This window comes from Lobosporangium transversale, assembly GCF_002105155.1.
Source record: "Lobosporangium transversale strain NRRL 3116 chromosome Unknown BCR41scaffold_3, whole genome shotgun sequence".
Classification (NCBI taxonomy): Eukaryota; Fungi; Mortierellomycota; class Mortierellomycetes; order Mortierellales; family Mortierellaceae; genus Lobosporangium; species Lobosporangium transversale.
The window spans coordinates 544,223-566,908 of NW_019028981.1; the positions used below are offsets into that span (position 1 = coordinate 544,223).

The 22,686-nt window shown below is 41.2% G+C and overlaps 6 protein-coding genes across 6 annotated transcripts; all 6 read left to right on the forward strand.

Annotated features, from left to right (window-relative positions):
• Positions 1 to 1,206: 1,206 nt before the first annotated feature.
• BCR41DRAFT_331418 (Aspartate/glutamate/uridylate kinase) lies at positions 1,207 to 3,528 on the forward strand (the record flags this gene model as incomplete). The annotated part of the gene is made up of 5 exons (XM_022021797.1): positions 1,207 to 1,682; positions 1,793 to 1,873; positions 1,982 to 2,171; positions 2,283 to 2,526; positions 2,618 to 3,528. The coding sequence occupies exons 1-5, from the start codon at positions 1,456 to 1,458 to the stop codon at positions 3,526 to 3,528; spliced, it is 1,653 nt and encodes a 550-aa protein (XP_021885441.1). The 5' UTR covers positions 1,207 to 1,455.
• A 697-nt stretch (positions 3,529 to 4,225) lies between these two features.
• BCR41DRAFT_119738 (hypothetical protein) lies at positions 4,226 to 5,040 on the forward strand. The gene is made up of 2 exons (XM_022019446.1): positions 4,226 to 4,568; positions 4,707 to 5,040. The coding sequence occupies exons 1-2, from the start codon at positions 4,469 to 4,471 to the stop codon at positions 4,949 to 4,951; spliced, it is 345 nt and encodes a 114-aa protein (XP_021885442.1). The 5' UTR covers positions 4,226 to 4,468; the 3' UTR covers positions 4,952 to 5,040.
• On the forward strand, positions 5,041 to 7,266 carry BCR41DRAFT_119739 (hypothetical protein). The gene is made up of 4 exons (XM_022019447.1): positions 5,041 to 5,152; positions 5,420 to 5,564; positions 5,673 to 5,743; positions 5,848 to 7,266. Exons 1-4 carry the CDS (start codon positions 5,129 to 5,131, stop codon positions 7,156 to 7,158), a joined length of 1,551 nt encoding a protein of 516 aa, XP_021885443.1. The 5' UTR covers positions 5,041 to 5,128; the 3' UTR covers positions 7,159 to 7,266.
• Positions 7,267 to 7,824: 558 nt separating this feature from the next.
• On the forward strand, positions 7,825 to 12,597 carry BCR41DRAFT_418751 (CobB/CobQ-like glutamine amidotransferase domain-domain-containing protein). Its single transcript, XM_022029664.1, has 3 exons — positions 7,825 to 8,143; positions 8,304 to 8,633; positions 8,941 to 12,597. Exons 1-3 carry the CDS (start codon positions 7,898 to 7,900, stop codon positions 12,544 to 12,546), a joined length of 4,182 nt encoding a protein of 1,393 aa, XP_021885444.1. The 5' UTR covers positions 7,825 to 7,897; the 3' UTR covers positions 12,547 to 12,597.
• Positions 12,598 to 12,643: 46 nt separating this feature from the next.
• On the forward strand, positions 12,644 to 15,495 carry BCR41DRAFT_418752 (tyrosyl-DNA phosphodiesterase I). The gene is made up of 10 exons (XM_022029665.1): positions 12,644 to 12,695; positions 12,922 to 13,109; positions 13,216 to 13,333; positions 13,423 to 13,560; positions 13,652 to 13,721; positions 13,815 to 13,908; positions 14,027 to 14,330; positions 14,448 to 14,602; positions 14,718 to 15,024; positions 15,149 to 15,495. The coding sequence occupies exons 1-10, from the start codon at positions 12,666 to 12,668 to the stop codon at positions 15,431 to 15,433; spliced, it is 1,689 nt and encodes a 562-aa protein (XP_021885445.1). The 5' UTR covers positions 12,644 to 12,665; the 3' UTR covers positions 15,434 to 15,495.
• Positions 15,496 to 18,434: 2,939 nt separating this feature from the next.
• Positions 18,435 to 20,890, forward strand: BCR41DRAFT_331423 (Na+ dependent nucleoside transporter C-terminus-domain-containing protein). The gene is made up of 2 exons (XM_022021798.1): positions 18,435 to 18,873; positions 19,386 to 20,890. Exons 1-2 carry the CDS (start codon positions 18,591 to 18,593, stop codon positions 20,870 to 20,872), a joined length of 1,770 nt encoding a protein of 589 aa, XP_021885446.1. The 5' UTR covers positions 18,435 to 18,590; the 3' UTR covers positions 20,873 to 20,890.
• Positions 20,891 to 22,686: the final 1,796 nt, after the last annotated feature.

The following is a 22,686-nucleotide window of genomic DNA, read 5'->3' on the forward strand; positions in this document are numbered from 1 at the left end:
AAGAGAAAACAGCGTCAAATCAAAATTTTTGATTCGAAACACTAAATGTATGTAGTATGTACGATATGTTTGTACATGTGTGTGTGAGCGAACCATTACAGGCGATAAGTGGTAAAGACGTAGCAGTAAAAAGACTTTTAAGGTGTGAAATGAATGTTGGACCGAGTCTAACTGCGTCAGCCATTTAACCGCATGATAGTCCCTGATCTCAATCTCTTCTTCTTACGACCTTGATAAAAGAACAAGGAGGATGTATCAGGCATCCATTACTCTGCAGTCTTCGTCTAGAGATGGATGACTTGGAAAGCACCACATACTTCGTGCAAGATAGTCCATGGCTATTGATTATTCATTTAGCAAGCGCTAAAGGATGTAGAGTATATACGAGTCGTATCAGTCAATTATCATCTATCTATCGCCTCAACCGCATTCTCACATATCGTTTACTGTTTAATCGCGCCAACGTCTGTCAATGAAGTAAGCAGTAAAAAAAAATTCTTCCCTTCTGAAGGTGCATGCAACAGGAACGTGGAAACTTTGATCTTTGCACTGCAAGTCAACAATACAGTTGTGAGAGCCCTGCACACGAGAAGAGTCATCGATTGCCAATTGTCGAACCAAAAAGGAAAAATGAGTAATAAGTTATCTTGTCCCTCCAATGTGGAGCGGGGAGAGACGCATGCATGGACCAGCCTAGTAACTAAAGCTGATTTCTGCTCTATATCTCCCCGAGTTCAACCATTTGGCATCATTACACTCACGCACAAACGCTTTTGTAGATCTTACGCTTATTCATTCGATAACAAGTCGTATAGATTTATTATACCACCCAAACTGCGAGAACAATAACCATCGAAAAATACTGTGAATGTGTGTATGGTATATGTTACCATATCATACCATATCATATCTTTAACGTTCATTTCTGAAGGCTTCTTTTACAATTGGCTTTATTGATTAAAAGAGAGAGGAAACTAGCGTTATGTTCCAGCTGCGGCTGTAGAAGAGAAATGTGGGAGTGAAAGTTGATGATGAAACGTTCAGAAGAAAGCATGGATGTTCTTTTTATTTCAGTCTCGAACGTTGAGGGAGCGGGACAAAGATAGCTACTTGACTTGGGGTCAATAAAAATATTAATTTTAAATCAAAACTGACTCATTCCACACCCGATTAATATTTGATTTGACTTATCTCTTATTCCTTGGAAAAGTCGTTAATCCTCCCCTGGATCATAAAACGCATTTTCTCTCTTCCTTCTCTTACCCCAATCTTCCTTCTCTCTCCCTTCTCTCTCTTGCATTGTTTCATTCTTTTGGTTGCTAGTTTTGATAGATCACTTCTCTCCGCTCTCCCTCTCTTTTTCTGTTTCAAAAACAAGTTTTTAATATTCTTTATTCATTGCATTCATACACAAGCATTCATTCATTCTTGCATTTCTCATTTCATTCTTTAAAGATGCCTTCCATGACTGCTTCTCCTCTCAGGGACTCTCTTCCTCGCCGTGTTGGTATCGAAGTTAACACCAATGGCCACTCTGCTCCTCACACAAACGGCCATGCTACAACCACTGCAGCAGACCCTGAGGACCCTAATTTTGCCAGTCAAAAGCCATGGCTTGTCCAAAAGTTCGGCGGTACAAGCATTGGAAAATTCATTGAAAACATCACAGGCACCATTGTTCAGTAAGATATCTTCATAATACAAAAAAAAAAAAAAGGGAAGTCTATAATCTTTTCTGATGGGCTATTAATCATTTTTTTTTTTTTTTTTTTTGTTCTATTTTTTGTACCAGATCATATCTTCCAACGAATCGAGTCGTTGTTGTTTGCTCAGCAAGAAGCAGCGAAAGCAAGTCACTCGGTACTACGAACAGGTACAATGATCATGATCCTTTGTTGGCAGTGCTGTCGATCCAATTGGTTGCTATTCCAAGACTAACCCCTCCTATCATTTTCGGCTTTCTACTTTGACATTCAAACAGACTGTTGAGGGCTGCTAAATCAGCTATGAGTCCCGGATCCATTGAATATATCGAAGTAGTACAAGAGATTCGACTTGATCATCTTGACGTTGCAAAAAAACACATATCAAATCCTGAAATCCTTAAGCGGGTAATGGAGGAGGTTAACCAGGACTGCGACCGTCTCAAGGCATTCTTGGAGGCAGCCCAGGTAAGGAATGATTACATTTCTCAAAAAAAAAAAAAGAAAGAGAGAGTCGAAGAGGGAAAAACTAAGCATGCCAACTATAATACTCTTTTTTTTTTTTTTTTTTTTTTTTAGATTATTGAGGAGATTTCACCAAGATCAAATGACATTATTATGGCAGTAGGCGAAAAGCTATCATGCAGAATTGTTGCCGGTCTGTTAGAGGACCGAGGTGTGGAGACCCAGTTTGTGAATTTGGAAAATGTGATTGAGACCAAATTCGAAGTTGAATTTTTGGATCAGAACTTTTATGATTACCTCTCACGTGCATTTGCATGTGCCATATCCAATTGTGGCCACCGTGTCCCTGTTGTCACTGGTAAATATCGTGGAAGTAATGGTACCAAAAAAAAAAAAAAAAAAAAAAAACTTAACATTTTTGTCTCTATTATTATCGGTTGTACTTTTAGGATTCTTTGGCCCTGTTCCTGGCAGTTTGTTGACCAGTATTGGCCGTGGTTATACAGATCTTGCTGCTGCACTAATTGCGGTCGGTCTTGATGCAGAGGAACTGCAGGTTTGGAAGGAGGTGGATGGTATCTTCACGGCCGATCCTCGCAAGGTCAAGAGCGCAAGACTGTTGAACATCATCACACCAGAGGAGGCCTCCGAATTAACGTATTATGGCTCTGAGGTCATTCATCCATTCACAATGGAGCAGGTGATCCGTGCACAGATCCCGATCCGCATTAAGAATGTGATGAATCCCCAAGGCGAGGGTACAATTATCTTTCCGGATCAATCTTCGAGTACGAGCACGCCCAACGGCAGGAATACGCCTCCACCTTCGTACAAGGTCCTGTTAGAAAATGGCTATTTATTAGATATGTCACGGCGGCATCCTACGGCGGTGACCATCAAAGATAATGTCTGGGTGCTGAATATTCATTCGAATCGCAAGTCGGTTTCGCATGGGTTTTTTGCTCAAATTTTTAGTACGTTGGATCGATTTGGTATTGCAGTTGATCTGATCTCAACGTCCGAGGTTCATATTTCAATGGCGTTTGGTGCAGTGACGAGTGAGATTGAGAAGAAGTGTATAGAATCATTGCGGTCGATTGGTACAGTTGATGTGACGAAGAATATGGCGATCTTATCGTTAGTTGGCAAGCAAATGAAGAACATGGTGGGAATATCAGGCAGAATGTTCACGACGTTAGCAAAAGCGGGGATCAACATTGAGATGATCTCCCAAGGCGCTTCTGAGATCAACATCTCGTGCGTGATTTTGGAGCGGCAAGCTCTAGATGCCTTGAACGTCATTCATGAAGAGTTACTGAGCAAAGTTGGAAAATACGAAGAGGCAGAAGACGATTCGTAAAAAAAAAAAAAAAAAAAAAAAAAGAACAGAAAAAGAAAAAGAAAGCACTCCCTAATCAATGTAAATATTTATTCTTTTTTGATTTCTAAAGATCCTTCCTTTCTCTTCTTACTTGCATCTTTTACACTGATGATTTTAGTAATAACAATGATAATAAAAAGAATAGAAGTGAGTGACACAGCCAAGCCTCTACTACGCATATTTACCATCAAATTAGAGAAAATTTGATCTTCGCCACACAGACTTTTGACATTGAGACATTGACCAAGGTGCTGCACAGACAGCAGTCCCAAGTAATAAGATTTCTGTGGAGTTTCACCGGAAGCCTTGATCGCTGGGAGGAAAAGGCCATTTTTATGGAAAAAGGTTGATGGCATTGGAAAGTAAGTTGGTCTAGAGCGATTGAAAAATATAATCCTGAAATAGAAGTAAAAAAAATGGGACTCTGGTGTAGAGTCGAGAATGGAGCACAGCCCAAGAGGGAGGGAGAGTTTTGGCTCAGCTCCATTCTGTGTATTTATTCATGATGTGGCGGAGGTATTACATGATAGGATGGGAGATGTTGTTGAGGCAGGCTGTGGTCAATAGGTTATGACTGATGGTATTGAATGTTAGCGGTATGAGGGAGACCCATTCATGGTAATGAAAAAAAATAATAATAACGGGCATTGCAATACACAAAGTCCTTGCTCACACAGGCATATTTTATTCACCTTTTTGAACCCAACGTTTTCTTTTTCTTTCTCTTTCTTTTTCTTCTTTCATCACTTTAATCTATTCGTATTCGCATTTGCATTTGCATCCAGGGGTCATCAAATCAACCAATTTCTATTTCACAATCATTGTCACCCATTCCATTCCAAAGCAGGACTTTCTGACACTCTCATATCTTCATACTCTTACATCTCTCATCAATCCATCATATAAAAAAGAACAAAAGATGCATCGAGTACTACTGAACCATGGCCGTCCTCCAGTTGGCATGAACAAGCCTTTACCAGAACCACTCGTTGACCCTGATGAAGGAAAAACTCCCATTGGTAATAATAATAATAATAATAATAATAATAATAAAAAGAAATTGAAATTTTAATTCCAGTTATCATTCAAAGTATCATTCGAAAGTGTCTCACACATTGATATCATTTTATGCTTTTTTTTATTGTTCCTTTTTTCAGGTGAGTTGGTCATTATCCCTATTCAGGGAAAGGATCTTCCTAACCGTGAACGATTCGGAAAGCAGGATCCCTTTATTCTCTTCAAGCTTGGAAACGTCAGTAAGAGGAGCACTACAGATATCCGCGGTGGTCAACGACCCATGTGGAAGGATGACCAGGTAATCAAAACGCAAAAGCGAATTTCGAGGCGTGACGCATGGATAAAATTTTCCCCTCGGGAGGACAAACAGTCTCCAAAACAGTGATCTTATCTCAGCATACAACACGACATGGATTAGCATTGGACATTTAGTTCAGCTCATGGGTTGAAATATTGGAAAACTGCAACATGCATATTTGTTTTTTTCCACGCATCTCTTCGTTGCCTAGGCTTATTTAGCACCCCCTCCCCTTTCTCAATTGCCCTCGTGCACGACAGATGGATGGAAGGAAAGAAAGAGAGAAAAGTAAAGTGAACAAATTTAGGAGAAGATGCGACTGCTCAGCAATTTTTCAAACCCTGATTAACCAGCTGGAATCATTACCAGAGTTGGGAAGAGTCAGCGGAAGGTCATAAGATAGAAAAGAAAAAGTGACAACAGAAACAGACATGCACATATACCACACACATATTAGATATTGTAGAATCGCAACCTTCTGGAGAAGTCTTTATGACTGTCTAACTTCTCTCATTAATCTTTTTTTTTTTTGCTACCGCTGTTTTTTATAATTAGATCAACATAAACATGTATGAAAGCGATGCAAAAGATGCTCTATCGCTTTATGTTACCTGCCTGGACGAAGATCCTAAAAAGAACGATTTGATCGGTGATTGCGTCATTAACCTTTCCAAAGTCATGGAACAAGGAACACAAGATGGTAAATGCAGAAAAATGAGTATATCTCAGGACTTCACGCTTGATATCCAGTGAGAAAAAGGAGAACGTTTGATTAACCCCTTGATTCTAAAAAATTTGCCTGGATTAGATTGGTTTGAGCTTACGTATAAAGGAAGAGAAGCAGGAATGCTTATGCTTCAATTGACATACTATTCACATGTAAGTAGTCTATACCATTGTGCTACGTTCTTTGTATCATCTTGCTTTGTTTCTGTTTTCTGCTCGAGTCTAAGCGTATGTCTTATGACCTTGATGTAATACAGGATCCTAGCCATCGGTTTTTCAGAGCAAATCATCCTGCAACAAAGGAAGGTAATTCAGGACGTCGATCCATTCATCCACCCAAGAAACCCAAGGCAGAGGAGAAGCCAGTTGTGGAGGAGCATACGGATGAAGGTCCTGTATACAAACCACCAGTTGTACCTGAGCCTCCTACTCCAGCTCCACCAGCTCAAGTACCTATGGTTCCTGGAGCCGCAGGATATCCATATGGTACCTTGCCAGCTGGAGGAGCGGCTGCTCGTCCAGTATCACCATCAGGTCACGGACATTTTGCTGGTCACCATACTCCCCATGTCCCGCCAGCCACTCCTTATGCTGCTCACCAGCCTGTGCCAGGCAATCCCTATGCAACCCCCGGTGCTGGTGGATACCCAGCATATCCAGCAGCAGGTACTGCTGGTCCATATCCAGACCCTGCATTGAGTGCAGATCCAAGTAAGCGTCTGTCATTCCCAGGACAGACGCCAATTGTCCCGCCTCAACAGCCCGGTGGATTCTTGCCGGGTGGGTACCCTCCAGCAGGAGTAGGGGCTATGGGTCCAGTTCCAGGTGCCGGAGGTTATCCTCCTCAAGTTCCTGGTACACCGGCTTTCCCACCTCAGAATGTTGGAGGTGCCTATCCACCCACTACTGGAGCAGGAATGGCTAATTCTCCTTACCCACCAGCACAACCATTGCCAAACAATGCAGGTGGACCACCAGCTGGATACCCATTTGCAGCGTCCAATATTTATCTACCTAATAGCAATAGCAGTAATAGTAGTAACAACAGCAGTAATGGTAGTTTCCCTGGAGCATACCCAGCGAACAATAACAACAACGGGAACATGAATAACATGAACAATATGAACAACATGAACAACAACTTCAATAACGGCGGCAATAGCTTCAATAACAATAATGGTTTTAACAACAACAGCCCAAGTAGTTTTAACAGCGATGGAGGCAGCTTCAACAGTGGAGGCAGCTTCAACAGTGGAGGCAGCTTTAATAACAATAACAATTTTGGCAACCAAAGAAACAGCTTTAACAACAGCAATAATAATAATAACTTCAGTAATAACATGAATGGAAATAACGGCTTCAATAACAACATGAATGGCGGAAACAACTTCAACAACAATAACTTTAACAACAACAGTAACTTTAACAACAATAACAGTAGCTTTAATAACAATAACAACACCAACTTTAACAACAATAGGAAAAACACCATCACACCCACGCCAATTGTAGCAACCTCGGCGCAGCAAAGTCGTCCGACAGCCATGTATGGGCCTGATGAGTTTTAAGAGAGGCTTGTAGCCCTTTTGCATCCTTGTTGATGATAGATGTGCAATTTTGGGTTTTTTGTTATTCCATAAAAAACACGTTTTGAAAATAAAAATTTTTAACGGGCAAAAAAAAAAGAAAAAGAAAAAAAAGCTGTGGCTTTTAATGGATACACCAGTGAATCATTCCATCTCATCGAGCAAGACAAGTTCCCAGCAGATCAATAGTCTATCAACTCTTTCTCCGCAATTTTTCGATTTCCTTTTCTGTATTTTAAAGTGAATTTGTATTGTATGGTGTATGAAAAATATCGATCTCAAACTCTTTTGATTGTATACATGTACATGTACATGAACCAAAATGGGCAAGTAATCTTGTTCGAGCCCAACAGGCAATATTCAAATCTTCTGGGGTAAAGATCAAGCTTAGAGAACAGAATAAGACACGACTGGTGCCTGTGGCGCTTCATCACCGTTAAAATTGAATTGTAAGAAAAAATAAAAATAAAAGGAGACATTTGTTTTGTTTTTGTTTTTGTTTTTGTTTTTAAATTCATTTCTTCCTCACGCTCCTTCATTCTCTTCTCTTCATTTCGCCAACGCTCCTTCCCTACGCATCTTGCTTCCCGTCTTTTTTCTGTTTATTAGTCAGTTTGTTGCCTTCGCTCTCCCTTTTTTTTTTTTTTTTTTTTTTTTGTTGTTCATTCAATAATAGTTCACGACACATATCACATAAAAAATATCACATCTTTCATAAACTATGCTCGTACTTCCTGGAACACAAGCATTGTCGCCTTTCAAGGCACATGCTTTGTTGCAGCAAATTCAAGCTGCGGTGCCCTCAGTCAAGTCGGTCTCCACACGCGCGGTCCATTTTGTACAGCCCAAGGCCGATCTCGATCCAGCAGCTTTGACAGAGTTCTTGACCAATAGCAACACAGCTGAGAGACGTATTCTCGATACCATGTTCTCCTCGCCTTCTGCTGCGACTAATGCACCCATCGAGGTATAAAAAAAAAGACATTGTGAAAGGTGAAAGGTGAAAAGCGAAAGGAGAATGTGAAGTGAGGAAAAGAACAAAGGATAAAAGGAAGGGTAGAAAAATCATAGCTGATCTCTCACAATGATCGCTTCATTTTTTTTTTTTTTTTTTTTTCATAAAAAAGGACGACCATGAACTCTTGAGACTTCTTACTCAACATAGCAGCAGCAGCAGCAATAGGACAGAAGAAGGATTCAATTTTTTTATCGTCCTACCGCGTGTTGGTACGATCTCGCCATGGTCTTCCAAGGCCACCAATATTGCACAGATGTGCAATCTGGATCGCCATGTGCAGCGTGTGGAGCGTGGTCAAGCCTATTTAATCAAATTAAAGGAAGATGCAGCCAAGCAGTTATTGAGCGAGCAAGAGTTCAGGGCCATCACTGCCCTTGTTCATGACCGCATGACCCAGGATGTATTAAACGTCATCCCAAACGAGAAAGTTATTTTTAAGGTATATAGAAAAAAAAAAAAAAAATGAAAAGAGAAAAGAGACGCGAATCAAGGATTTTAGGAATGAGATTCAAAGCAAGGAAGAGGAATCAACTCCAATTGAAATATCGTGATCCAACAACGAAGCCGTTTTCATGACGATTAGATCAGCTCTACATATTGTGTCTTCTTGGGATTTTGCTGCTGTTGATGACTCCGAGTTTTTTTTTTTAAAAAAAAAAAAAAAGTTTTTGCTGGCAGTCACAACACTGTTTTTGTTTTTGATTACTGTCCTAATGTCATCTCTCCCAAACCATGTTGTCTTGTAGCAAGGGACCCCTGCCCCACTCAAGGTCGTCCAATTGATGGACAGCAATGAGGACCGCAATCCTCGCGATGCCCGTCAGCGTTTAATCACTGCTAACAAGGAGCTTGGATTGGCTTTAGCTGAGGATGAGATCGATTACTTGGTTGCTGCTTTCATCGGCAGCAGCAAATTGAGCTCCGACAGTTGCCTAGCCCGTAACCCTACAGATGTGGAACTGTTCATGTTTGCACAGGTCAACTCGGAGCATTGTCGTCACAAGATCTTTGGAGCGGATTGGACCATTGATGGTGAAAAGAAGCCTCACTCACTCTTTGGCATGATCAAGAACACCCATCAACTCAACCCTCAGCATACCCTTTCAGCATATAGTGATAACGCCGCTGTTTTGCAAGGCCACAAGGGAGTACGGTTTGCACCTCTGGCGGAAGACAACTATTCATACAACTTGTTTGAAGAAGAGGTTCATATGGTGGTCAAGGTTGAGACCCATAATCATCCTACGGCTGTTTCCCCCTTCCCAGGAGCTGCTACTGGATCTGGAGGAGAAATCCGTGATGAAGGAGCCACAGGCGTGGGTTCCAAACCCAAAGCTGGTCTCACTGGGTTCACTGTCTCTAACCTATTGATCCCTGGACATGTCCAACCTTGGGAAACAGACTATGGAAGGCCTTCGCATGTTGCTTCCGCGCTTGATATCATGATCCAAGGGCCTCTTGGAGGAGCAGCTTTCAACAACGAGTTCGGTCGTCCTGCTATTACTGGTTACTTCCGCACGTTCCTCGAGTCCGTCCCTGGACCTAATGGCAAAGACGAAATCCGCGGGTTCCATAAGCCCATTATGATTGCTGGAGGCCTTGGAACCATCCGTCCTCAGCATGTGATTAAGAACAAGATTCAGCCGGGTGCCCATTTGGTGGTTCTGGGAGGTCCCTGCATGCTGATTGGCTTGGGAGGTGGAGCTGCTAGTTCCATGACCTCGGGAGAATCCTCTGCAGCCTTGGATTTTGCATCTGTCCAGCGTGAGAACCCGGAGATGCAGCGTCGCTGCCAGCAGGTCATTGATTCTTGCACGGCCTTGGGTCAAAAGAACCCTATTCAGTCAATCCACGATGTCGGTGCTGGAGGATTGTGCAATGCCTTGCCCGAGATTGTTCACGACTGTAACTTGGGAGCGTCAATCGAGCTCCGTAACATCAACAACGACGATCCTAGTATGTCACCCATGGAGATTTGGTGCAATGAGTCTCAGGAACGCTACGTACTTGCGATTGGACCTGAGAACATAGAGACATTCAAGGCAATCTGTGAGCGTGAAAGATGCCCTTATGCTTTGGCCGGTGTCGCTACTGCGGAGGAGAGATTGATTTTAACAGATAGTCTGTTGGGTACCACACCCATCGATCTACCCATGTCGACTCTGTTCGGAAAGCCACCAAAGATGTCACGTACGACTAGCACAATCACCCCTGCTCGCCATGCCTTTGACAGCTCACTCCAGTCTTACTTACCCTCATTGACCCAGACAGCTGAGTTAGTCACAGATGCTGCTCACCGTGTCCTCCGGCTTCCTGCAGTGGCCTCTAAATCCTTCTTGATCACAATCGGTGATCGCACTATCACAGGACTAGTCGCTCGTGACCAGTTTGTGGGGCCCTGGCAGGTCCCTGTAGCAGATGTAGCGGTCACAGCTACATCGCACGGCGCCTCGACCGGAGAAGCCATGGCAATGGGAGAACGTCCTCCGATTGCATTGATTTCAGCTGCCGCCTCTGCCCGTATGGCTGTTGGAGAGTGTATCACCAACATGGCCGCCGCTAACATTCCTTCTTTGGGCCAGATCCGTATGTCTGCTAATTGGATGGCTGCTCCAGACCATGAGGGTGAAGGAGCTCGTCTATATGAGGCTGTCCAGGCTATTGGCTTGGACCTTTGTCCTGCTTTAGGTATCAGTATCCCTGTCGGTAAGGATTCCATGTCCATGAAAATGAAATGGAAGCAAGGTGGTGAGCAGGTCGAGGTCACTGCTCCCTTGGCACTCAACATTACTGGGTTCGGGCCTGTGGCGGATATCCACAAGACATTGACGCCTGAGTTGATCACCGATATTGAAGGAGAGTCCACAGTGCTGGTACTGATTGATCTTGCTAATAATAAGGAGCGTTTGGGTGGATCTGCTTTGGCTCAGGTCTATAAGCAAATTGGTAATGAAGCCCCTGATGTCGAGAGTGCGGATCTCCTTAAGGCCTTCTTCCAGGCTATGCAGGCTATTCGTGAACATGAAGACTTGGTTCTGGCATATCACGACCGTTCAGATGGTGGTCTGTTTGCCACTGTAGTTGAGATGTGCTTTGCAGGTCATGTGGGAGTCAAGGTTGATCTGTCATCGATCTCTCTAGATGCTGTTGCTGCGCTGTTCAACGAGGAGTTGGGAGCTGTGGTCCAAGTTAGGCAGTCTCAGGTAGAGCAGTTGAAGAAGGTCTTTGCAGAGCACAACTTCCCAGTAGAGCAAGGTTTGAAGGTTATTGGAACTGTTAACGTCAAGGGTGATGACTCGATCGTGATTTCGTATCAAGGAGTTAATATCTTGGACTCCAATCGTGTAGACTTGCAGCGCATCTGGACTGAAACTTCGTATCACATCCAAAAGATCCGTGACAATTCTGAATGTGCTCAACAGGAGTTTGATGGATTGTGGGACGCTCAAGATCCTGGTCTGTCATACCAGTTGACCTTTAACCCTGCTGAAGAGATCTTGTCCGCTCATGATTTGTCACTGGAGATGGAGAGCCGACCCAAGGTAGCTATTTTGCGTGAACAAGGTGTGAACGGACAGATTGAGATGGCGTATGCATTCCATGTAGCAGGCTTTACGGCTGTAGATGTGCACATGTCGGATATTTTGTCCGGAAAGGTGACTCTCAAGGATTTCAAGGGCATTGCAGCCTGTGGAGGATTTTCATATGGTGATGTTTTGGGAGCAGGGTCAGGCTGGGCGAAATCATTTTTGTTGCATGAACAGGCTCGCAACGAGTTTCATGATTTCTTGACGGTCCGCCAGGATACTTTTGCGTTGGGTGTCTGCAATGGATGTCAATTCTTGTCACAGATGCGAGAACTGATCCCAGGAGCAGAACACTGGCCGTATTTCAAGAGAAACCAGAGCGAGCAGTTCGAGGCTCGTTTCAGTATGGTGGAGCTGGAGGACAACACGAAGACATCAGAGACCACTACACCTTCAATCTTCTTTGACGGAATGCGGGGATCCAAATTCCCGATTGCGGTCGCTCACGGAGAAGGTCGTGCAGAATTTGTTCAGGCTTCAGATCTGGAACAATTGAAGGCACAGGGATTGATTGCAGCTTCCTATGTAGATAACTATGGCAAGAAGACGGAGCAGTACCCATTGAATCCTAATGGATCTCCCTTGGGTATCACGGCAGTTCAGACACCTAATGGTCGTGTGTTGGCAATGATGCCTCATCCTGAGCGTGTTACAGGACGTGAGGCTAATTCGTGGTATCCTCGCAAGGAGGGTGCTCAATGGGGTGAGTACGGGCCCTGGTTGAGGATGTTTAAGAATGCTCGCAAATGGGTTAATAGCCATTAAGAAAAATAACATTTTAATCGTCACCTGTTGTAAATAAAATGTTAATTTCACATTGTAGTCATTATTATGGTATTTCTCTCCCCGTTTTTTTTTTTTTTTTTATTTGTACATGTATACAAATGCAGAATAATCATGGACAACAACAAGATGTAAGCGGATGGAATTGGTGCACCTTGAGGATTCATTCATGTGCTCTGCTAAACATTATGTTCACTTTAACAATACTCGACAACAATTAGCATTATAATAGAGGTAATAAAAGATCTTTTTTACAGTTCATTTTGGTGGCAAAATTAATAATTGATCACACAATTGATCCCACCATGTAATTCATGTCCATATTAATCGTATCATGTACCTTTTTTTTTTTTTTAGAGTAGCGATGAAGAAACTGAAGGACCCGGAACAACATCAATGGCTTCAAGCTCAACTACTGCCTTTACTAGTATTGAAGAAGCCAGTCAACAGTACTGTCATAGATATGAACATCAAGCAGCCACAGTTAAACGACCTTTACCCAATACTGACACCAGTAGTGATATCAACGCCGAATGCGCTAACAAGTAAGGGCTTTTTTCTTATAGTCTGTTTGTTCATGAATGAGTGGAGGGACGAGGGTCCATGAAAAAAAGAGGATATACTCACACACAGCCAATGCGGTTTATTTAGAAAGCAAAGGTCGATTTCCCTACAATACATCGATCCTTCGATCTACTTGACAACAGTTCAACGGGCTCCTGCATCACATAATGCTGACTGTGTATCGCTGGAATCATTGATCGGCGATGTAAGCCATTGGAAGAAGGGAAAAAAAGAATAGAGAATCAGATGAATAGTCCATAGTTCATTTGAAGTTAATATTTACTTTTTCGATAGCACAACCTTGAGCTGATGGTACAGATAAACTATATGATCGAAGTGGATTTTGTAATGTTCAAGATCAACGAAAGCATACGCAGAAGCTTACGGACGATTATATATCATGGTATGAGACACACCCCAGCTCAGATAAAGGTATACTTTGTTGCTCTACTTCTTTTTTTCTTTGGTACCTTAGCTCAAAAATATATATATATATGTTAATGGGCATGTTATCATATGACAGGCTATGGAGAATGCAACAAGAATACGATACCCAAGGGTAACTTTACATAAGGTACCTGTTCCTGGCATCGGTAAGAAAATATTAAAAAAAAAAACTATGTTCTTACCAATCGAGAACGCTTTTTTTCATTTTATTCTTTTTTTTTTTTTTTTTTTTTTTTTAGGTACACATCATACCAAGGCAATGCTCCTCTTCTATCGAGATGACACAATGCAAGTTGTCGTACATACAGCCAATATGATTGAGCAGGACTGGAGGTAAAAAAATACATATATATTTATATATATTGATTTGTCATATTTAACAGATTCACCATATTCTTGCTATTTTTGTTCACCGACATTTTCGCTTTTTTTTTTTTTTTTAATTTCATAGAAATAAGACTCAGGCCGTGTTTTCAACAGGACGCCTTCCGAGAAAGCCACAACAAGCCTCGACTTGTGCATTTGAACGCGATTTGATAGAGTATTTGCAATACTACCAAGATCATCATGAGTTCACAAGGAAGCTCTCACAGTACGACTTTTCGAGAGTTAAAGGAGTTTTGATTGGATCAGTCCCTGGGAAGTTTTCGGGGCCTGACAAGAACAAGTGGGGTCATTTAAGGCTACGCTCTGTTTTGAGACAACAGGTTGAGATCTCTCAAGGACGGTTGAATGATTCCGAGGTTATCTGCCAGGTAATAAAAAAAAATAAAAAAAAAGAATTGCTCGTAAAAGGATTATCAATAGACTGAATCCATAATCCTAATCTAACATTCCTACTCTTCTTTTTATAAAAAATAACAAAAAAAAAGGTATCAAGCGTGGGATCATTAGGTAAAGAGTCCCAAGACTGGCTGCAGGGAGAGTTTGAGACGAGTCTAAATGCTCATCGTAACGCGAATCACATGAATCCTACAAAAGCAAATCTTTGTATAGTTTATCCAACAGCGGAAAATGTTCGTATGAGGTAAAAAGAAAAGAAAAGAAAGACGCGTTTTGGGCTCATAAATGTAATAACCCATGGGGCACATATTTTATGATTCGCGTTCATTTCAGTCCTAATCATGCTGTTATTGCTATAGTTTCGAAGGATGGACAATGGGGGGTAGTCTACCATTTAGGTCTACAAGTTACAAAAAGCAGGCTCACTACTTTAAGCCACTTTTACACTCCTGGAAAGCGGTCAAGAGTGGTCGTGAACGAGCTATGCCTCATATTAAAACATTTACACGAGTGACTAGAAAGGAAAATGACGGCGATTATTTATCTTGGTTCCTCCTCACGAGCGCTAACCTTTCAAAGCCAGCTTGGGGCGAAATGAAGTCCAATTCTGTTTTCTCGATTCAGAGCTATGAACTAGGAGTCTTAGTCTTTCCTGGTCTCTATGAGGTAAAATATGAAATGGCTGAAAGTGAAAAAAAAAAAAAAAAAAAAAAAAAAATTGCATGTCCTGTCTGACCTTCCTTTTACTTTTTTTTTTTTTTTTTTTTTTTTTTTTCGTGGATACATGTAGGATGTAAATGATGCAGGAGACCATCATCGTGCATTCTTAATGAACAAAACGTTAGATGACCCGTATCCTGAACCTCACTTTACCCATTTCACTGGGGGCGAAGAGACAGGAAAAGAAAAAGGATCTAATGAACAAAGTCAAATACAGCAAAAGATCAATGTTGTGCCAATTCGCTTACCATATGATCTACCACTGAAAAAGTATGATCACTCAATAGACCATGTTTGGCTTGCGGACAAGTACTTTCCGGGGCTGGACGACTTTGGGAACTCGCTTGGGATGTAAAGGAAGAGACGAAGCAATTAATCTTCCCATCCTTCCTATCGACGAACATCGACTGCTCGGACTTACTTGTAAAAAAAAAATAAAAAATAAAAAATAAATAATTTTTTTATTTTCATTTTTTTTTAGTCTTTTTTAACTGTATGTATTATCGGTGTATTTCTTTTCCTTCTTAAGTACTTTGCGGATACATCATGTGGATGGAAATCATCTGGGCATCTTGAATGGTTCCCAACAGAAGAGTAACCATGTACTCAAGGTTTGTAGTATGCAAGGTTCTGATTCCATCTGGAGTGTTACTTCAACAATGAAAACGATACGGTTTTTGTATCGGGCTTATAACAAGTGGAAGCAAGGCACATGTATATAACAAAGCGGCTCTAAACTGAAATTCAAGAAAAAGCTCAAATCTTCCCACAATCCACGCTGAGCTAGCTCAAAGGCGCTTGATGTGTAAAGTGAATGGATGGCCCAAGCCAAGAGGAGAAATTGAAAAAAAAAAAAAAAAAAAAAAAAAAAAAAGTGGGGTAAAAGAACCCAGTGTGACAAACACGTCAATGTTAGGCAAAACTCCCATCGAACTGTTTATCAACTGTGTTGTGTAGCAATGATAGCAATGCGAGAATGAAGAAGAAAGAAAGCATTGAAGGAAAACAAGTTCAGTCAGTCAACTGACAGCGTTGGAACGGAATAAATCGAATAATGGGTCTAGACACCCGCTCTCACGTCTTACATATGGAGAGTATCTGTAATAGAAAACTAAAATGGCTCTTAAGCTCGAGATGACTGCCTGTACATGCACCAATAAAGTACTGGTTGTTCATGGGAAAAAAAACGAAATTAATTAAATGCCGACCGTTTTACATGCAATTTGTGTTCCAATCTCATAGTTTTTCACTTTTGACATTGGATATACACCAATGGTATATAATAATTTATGCACAAAAGATTTCGACGGAGATGGAAGTAGCACAGATAAGCCTTTTCTTTGAAACTCTTTCTTTGAATTCAAGCACATGTTCACGAACTTGATTTCCATATTGAGCAGAGGCGAGTGCGGGGAAGTTGAGAGCAGGAATTAGTTGAAAATTAAAAAAAAAAAAAAAAAAAAAAAAAAAAAAAAGAATCGCAGGAACCATTTAAAAACAAGCATTTGGGGCCCTCAAGGTTGAAGCGGGTTAATTCCAATGACTTGATGTATAAATGAGACTATTTCTTCTTGAGACGAGACGAGTGACAGAAATTTGAAAAATGTAATGAATTCGGGTGTGATAGGGTGCATTTGTACAAAGGTAAAAAGAAAAAAGAAGTCTGCTCATGTATTCTAACAGCCCATCAAATGAACAAAAGAACACAAAGATCACAAAGGAAGGAGTAGGAAGAGCTGCTGGCCAATAGGATTCACTCCTACGATAATATGCATATTTGTTTTGCGCTCAGGAATTCTTTTTTGTTTGTTCAATATGGGTGGTGTCTGCTTAATTTTTTTAAGCCCAATGAAAGGGGTCCAAATTAAACGATTAAACTAATAACTATATTCAAAGTTCGTCTTGAGAAAAAAAAAAGCGTGGCGTATGTCCGAAAAGATACATGTTGAGCGAGCGGAGAAAACTGTCTTAGATAGACGTTACAAGCTCATGTAAAAAAAAACAACTTTGGGTTGTTATTTAACCCTCAAATGCCAATATACACACGAGTAGTTTGGCGTTGACTAGGACACGGGGAATATTCCACAAACGAGAGCTTAATGGGATATGGATTCTTCGTGTTTTTCCTCGTATGACTGAAAAACTTGGGAACTATAATAGTAGATGACAATAACACATCCTCATTAACAACAGTAATAAAAAACAGGATATGAGACAAAGGGCTGTCAAGATCCTTCTTCTGCTTTTCTATTCGAAATAGGCAAAAAAAAAAATAAAAAATAAAAAATAAAAAAGTAAAAGGAAGATAATAAACAACGGGTATAGTCAATCCTACGAAAACCGACCCTTTTCCCACATCATTGCAAAGCGGGTTACAACAACATGTCAGAAGCAGTACATGCGTGTAGGTAGACACATGCATAAGATAATGAATATTGCTTTTGTTTATTTTTCAAAATGTTGCTTACCTGTTAGTGCAGCACCTTGTCTATCCCTGTGAAAAAGTGAAAACTAAAAGCTAAAAAAAAAAAAAAAAAAAAAAAAACATCCAATCGTAAGTGGCGAAACAATAAAGTGCTTTTTTATAATGTCAACGCTTCATACGCTCTATCCTTTGCAAGATCAAAGGCTGTGGTCAATCGCCTCTTACCCCCGTTCTATCTTCCCTTGAATGTGTTAATGAATAAATAAATAAAAAACACAAGTTATCTTTGTGTAAAGGCACTCGGAGAAAACTGCTGCAGGGTAGAATGAAAGAAAGGAGTGGCCGTTTTGGTTTGTTTTCTTTCACTTGAGCTCTATAATCGTGTGATCTTTTGATTCTAGCCAACCGTTATGCGTCCACGCTCCATGGGTTCGTTTTTCTCCAAGACGATGGTTGGCGAGGCAGAAGGCCAGAGCCAATCAAAATAAAAAAAGGCTTTGTTTAGTTCCCTTTTTCTGTGCATCAATGATGAGAAAAATTGTAAACATGTAATCAAAGAGAGCAACGCATGCAAGTAGCAAATAAAATAACAATATTTATCCCAGACGATCAGCTCAGAGAGTTTAGGAAATTGAATGAAATAAGCAAAAGATTTAAAGAAGTGAATGAAAGAACGTTGTTTATGTTGAGCAAAAGTATAATGATGTTTTATGCTTCTCATGCACACAATCGAGACAGTTCACCGTTTTTGTACCATAGTGAAAAAAAATCCCTTTTAGGCACCCTTGGACATCATCTCGATCGTTTTAGCGTTCGCCCCACTTCTTCATCGGATAAACAAATAAAAAAGCGTGAGCGACCATCCTTCGCTTGTTTATATAAACCTCAAGCAACAGAGAGATTCTCTTTTCTTTTTTTTTCCCTCCTTGATTTGATTCCTCTATCCGAATCCTTGCTTTCCTATCCTTTTCATCCTTAACACCCTTTCCTCACTTCGTTTTCCTTATACCACACGGCTCATACCCCTTCAACAGGCGTCAAACCGAAGGATCTAGAGGAACAAAACATAGACCAAATTATAAAGGAAATGTCATCCGATCACATTGAGCATAAAAAAGATGCTCCTGTGCCTTTAGAGCATGGTGTCTCATATAACACCTCTGTTGAGACCCCCTCTCAAGAGAGTATTAATGAGAAGGGCGACGGCTTCTTCCAGCGTCGTCGGACCAACGAGGAGATGATCGATGAGGAGCTAGGTGGTCCCAAGAAAAATGCTCTTGTTGACCAGGAAGATAACAAGAAGGTCTTTGGGCTTCAGCAGAAGCGGTTTAGACTGATCTGGCATATCGTTGCTTGGCTGTGCTTCACAGGTACAGTGCTCTTTCATATTTTTTATTTGTTTCCTTACCTTTACCTCATCCCTTGATGTGAAGGCCATGGTTGGAAGAGAATACCTTTTTTTTTTATTTTTGCCTATGAGTTCATCAATTTCTGATGAGTGGACAGCAGCAACAACAAAAAAAAAAAAAAAAAAAAAAAAGGCAAAGAATTATGAACTAGTCAGGACATCTATGCCGTGTGACTGAAAACAGAGCAGAGCAGTTCTAATCCAAGCGGTCTTTTTCTTTTAAGATATACTTGGAATAAGCATTTTTTTTTTTTGTCTTGCACAACATGTCAGTGTTAATGACCATTTTCTAATGCTTTTCTCTTCATGCTTTGTTCTCATCCACACATCCATAAAGGCTGTGTATGGCCTGAAAATGAAACATTGCTGCATAAACTGTCTGATCCTGGGAAATATTGTTTTCTCACAGAGCCATATAAGACAGTAAGACTTACATACCCCATTTATTCCTTTCTTTGATGTCGCATTTCTTAGCCTTCCTCATTGTCGCCATTGTCTTGAACAAGGGAAGCCCTATCTCGGTCTTGGCTGTCGCCTATGCCTTTGTCACCTTGTACTTGATCTCGGCCCATTCCCCTGACCGTTTCTTTGCTAGTCCCACTCACAAACTCTGGAATGCTGGAGCCGACGCTCTGGGCCATATGCCCCTCAAAATTCGTCAGATTGTTGGCTACGGCATTATCCCTATTGCGCTTATTTTGACTGCTGTCATCCCAGAGGATAACGAGAACGGTACTCGTGTTCAGCGCATCATCTCACTCTGCGGCTTGCTCTTCTTTATGCTCACTCTCTGGGCCACATCACGCAACCGTAAGCTTATCCACTGGCCCACAATCTGCACCGGCATTGGTGCTCAGTTCATACTGGGCCTCTTTGTCATCCGTACCTCTATTGGACAGACCATCTTCTCGTATATTGGAGGTTTTATGGCCAGTTTCTTGGGTTTCTCTTCCCACGGTATCAGCTTCATTGTGGGTGCGGACTTCATGAAGGCTTATGGATCAACTTTCTTGATCGGAGTCTTGCCTGCCATTATCTTCTTCGGCGCTGTCATCCAGGTCCTCTACTATTATAATGTTATTCAAACCGCTATTGGCGCCATGGGCCGAATCATTGTCTACCTCTTCCAGGTCTCCGGAGTAGAGGTCGTTGCTGCCTGTGCTGCTCCATTTGTCGGAATGTCCGAGTCCGCCATGTTGGTTGGACCCTATCTCGAGAATGCGACCAATGCTGAGATCCATCAAGTCATGGCTTCTGGGTTCGCTACCATTTCTGGATCTGTCTACTTGGGTCTCATTGGCTTTGGTGCTTCGCCCACCCACTTGATCACGTGCTGTATCATGTCCGTTCCTTGTGCTTTTGTCACCTCCAAGATGCGCTATCCCGAGGAGGAGGTACCATTAACCCGTGGCAAATCCATTGAATTGGAGCGTCCTGATGCTGAAGATTCATTTGTCCATGCTCTAGCCAACGGTTCCATCTTGGGAATGCAGCTCTGCATTGTCATTGCCGCCGTCTTGATTGGTTTCCTCTCGCTTTTGGGCTGTGCCAACTATGTCTTAAACTGGATCTTCCTCTTCTTGGGTGTGACCGACATCACAATTGAGCGTCTGTTAGGATACTTCTTTTACCCTATTGCTTGGATCCTGGGTATCCCAGCTGCAGATGTGTACGCATCTTCTAAAATGATGGGCGTCAAGTTTGCATTGAATGAGTTTGTAGGCTTTGCAGCTGCCATGGAAAGCGGCTTCTTCAAGACTGCTTCGCTCCGTGCCCAACTCTTAGCTACGTTTGCCTGCTGCTCCTTCGCAAACCCCTCCTCTTTGGGATCTCAAATCTCACTATTGGGCAAGATGGCTCCTTCGCGCGCTGGAGACATTGCTCGTGTTTCTGTTTCAGCTATTCTTGCTGGTGCTCTGAGCACCATCATGTCCGCTTGCATTGCAGGCGTTGTTCTGTAAAGCTTTTTTTTTTTTTTTATTTTCCTTGCATCAACACCTTTTATTTACTATGCACATATTCTCCTTTTACTATTTTTACGAACGCTTAATTGGTATAATGGGGAGGGCCATCAATCGAGCTGTAATAAATATTAAGCGATCCCCACCCCCTCCCAAAATACCAACTCCATTCTTGTATAATTGGGATCGCTTTTATCAACTATTAATTTCGGTTGTTGCTTCTGATGTTCTGATGTAGATAAAAACGTGCGCGTTATATCTATCACTTCAAAAAAAAAAAAAAAAAAAAAAAAAAAAAAGCATTTATCGAATTGGGAAGCATCATTGTACGTCGATGATTACTGGTATGACTTGATCAGGCATTGGCGTAGACAGAGCACAATCAATACCTCGCGTCTCTGTGTTTTGTCTCATTCGTTTGGGCTGTAGAGCCATACTCTTTCTTTCTCTTTGTGCTTTAAGGAGCCTTAAAGCCCGTTTGGCTGTTTTCTTCCAGACAATGATGGCTGTGCTATTGACGTGACATGCCTACTTCCTTTTTTGCGCCATCAGGGGATGCTGCACCACAAAGATTAGTATCTCTTTGTTTCCACAATCCTCTTTTTTGAGATAAAGAATATTCTGAGCTTTCCTTTCATGCACTGTTCATGTGCATGGACAGGCATCTGTTCACATAGTGACTGTATTCTGATTAACTCACGCCCAATATTCCACTTGACCACTAGACCACAAACGCATTTTTGCCCCTGAAATTTTATTGGACCCTCTGTGTCCGAATCACTTTTTTCTAATGGCTTTGTTCGGCTTGTGTGTTTAGTATGGCGATGGTGTTTAGGACGTTTCAAGAAGAAACAACTGTCTAATGGATGGAAGTAACGAATTAATAACAACAAATATAATAATAATATTTAATAAAGTAATACATGCAAGCGGGTTCCTTGAAAAACTTTTTCTTTTTCTTTTTTTGCCCACATGGCATGTTCGCATCTTTCCGACTTGAAAATAAATTTAAGTAGGCCTTTTTCTATTCTGCTCTAACACATGCTAATAGAACAAATTGGCGTACTTCGCCTCACGCGTGTCACTCTTTGTCATTTAAAGTATTTAGTTTTTTTCCTTTCCATGTTGTCATTTGTAAATGTTTCAGTTGTTGTTCGAAAAATATATAAACATTGTGGAGAAGGATATATTTTAACGATAGCAGTAAAGTATACATGGCGACAAAATAGACAGGGGTCTTTGTCAACCATGAATGGACACCAATCTTTATTTTATAAAAATACATTGTTTACCAAAACAGATACAGAAAAAAAAAAGGTACTTCAATAAACTTGTATGTAGTCATTGCACATGTCTCCTGCTCTTTTTTGTGGATATGATTGAGCGGAATAGAAAAGAAAGTAGCAATTACAAGGCGTACATGAGTATCGTATGGACTGAAGAAACATGCTGATCGGCGCGTTTAATGTTGACAACATTACAACAGTAACAACATATAACAAAGAGCTCATTCATAGCTGGTCCAAATGAGCTTGCCTTGGTTGTATATATTAAAGGCTTTCTTGATTTTCGATCTAAGAAGGATAAAAAAGAGTACTTGGTTGATATGCAGGTTGTTCGGCACGTTTTTTATCTTTTTTCTTTTTTTGAAGTTATAATTTAGAGGGAATATACTCAGAAATAGATAGTCAAAAGGAAGTTTTAGGAACTGGATGTGACCATGAACATTACCATAACTTACCTTTGTCTATTTGTTTTTTTTTTTTAGTCCAATGCCAAAGAGAGAAGAGAGTTTCCGTTCTTTTATGGATTGG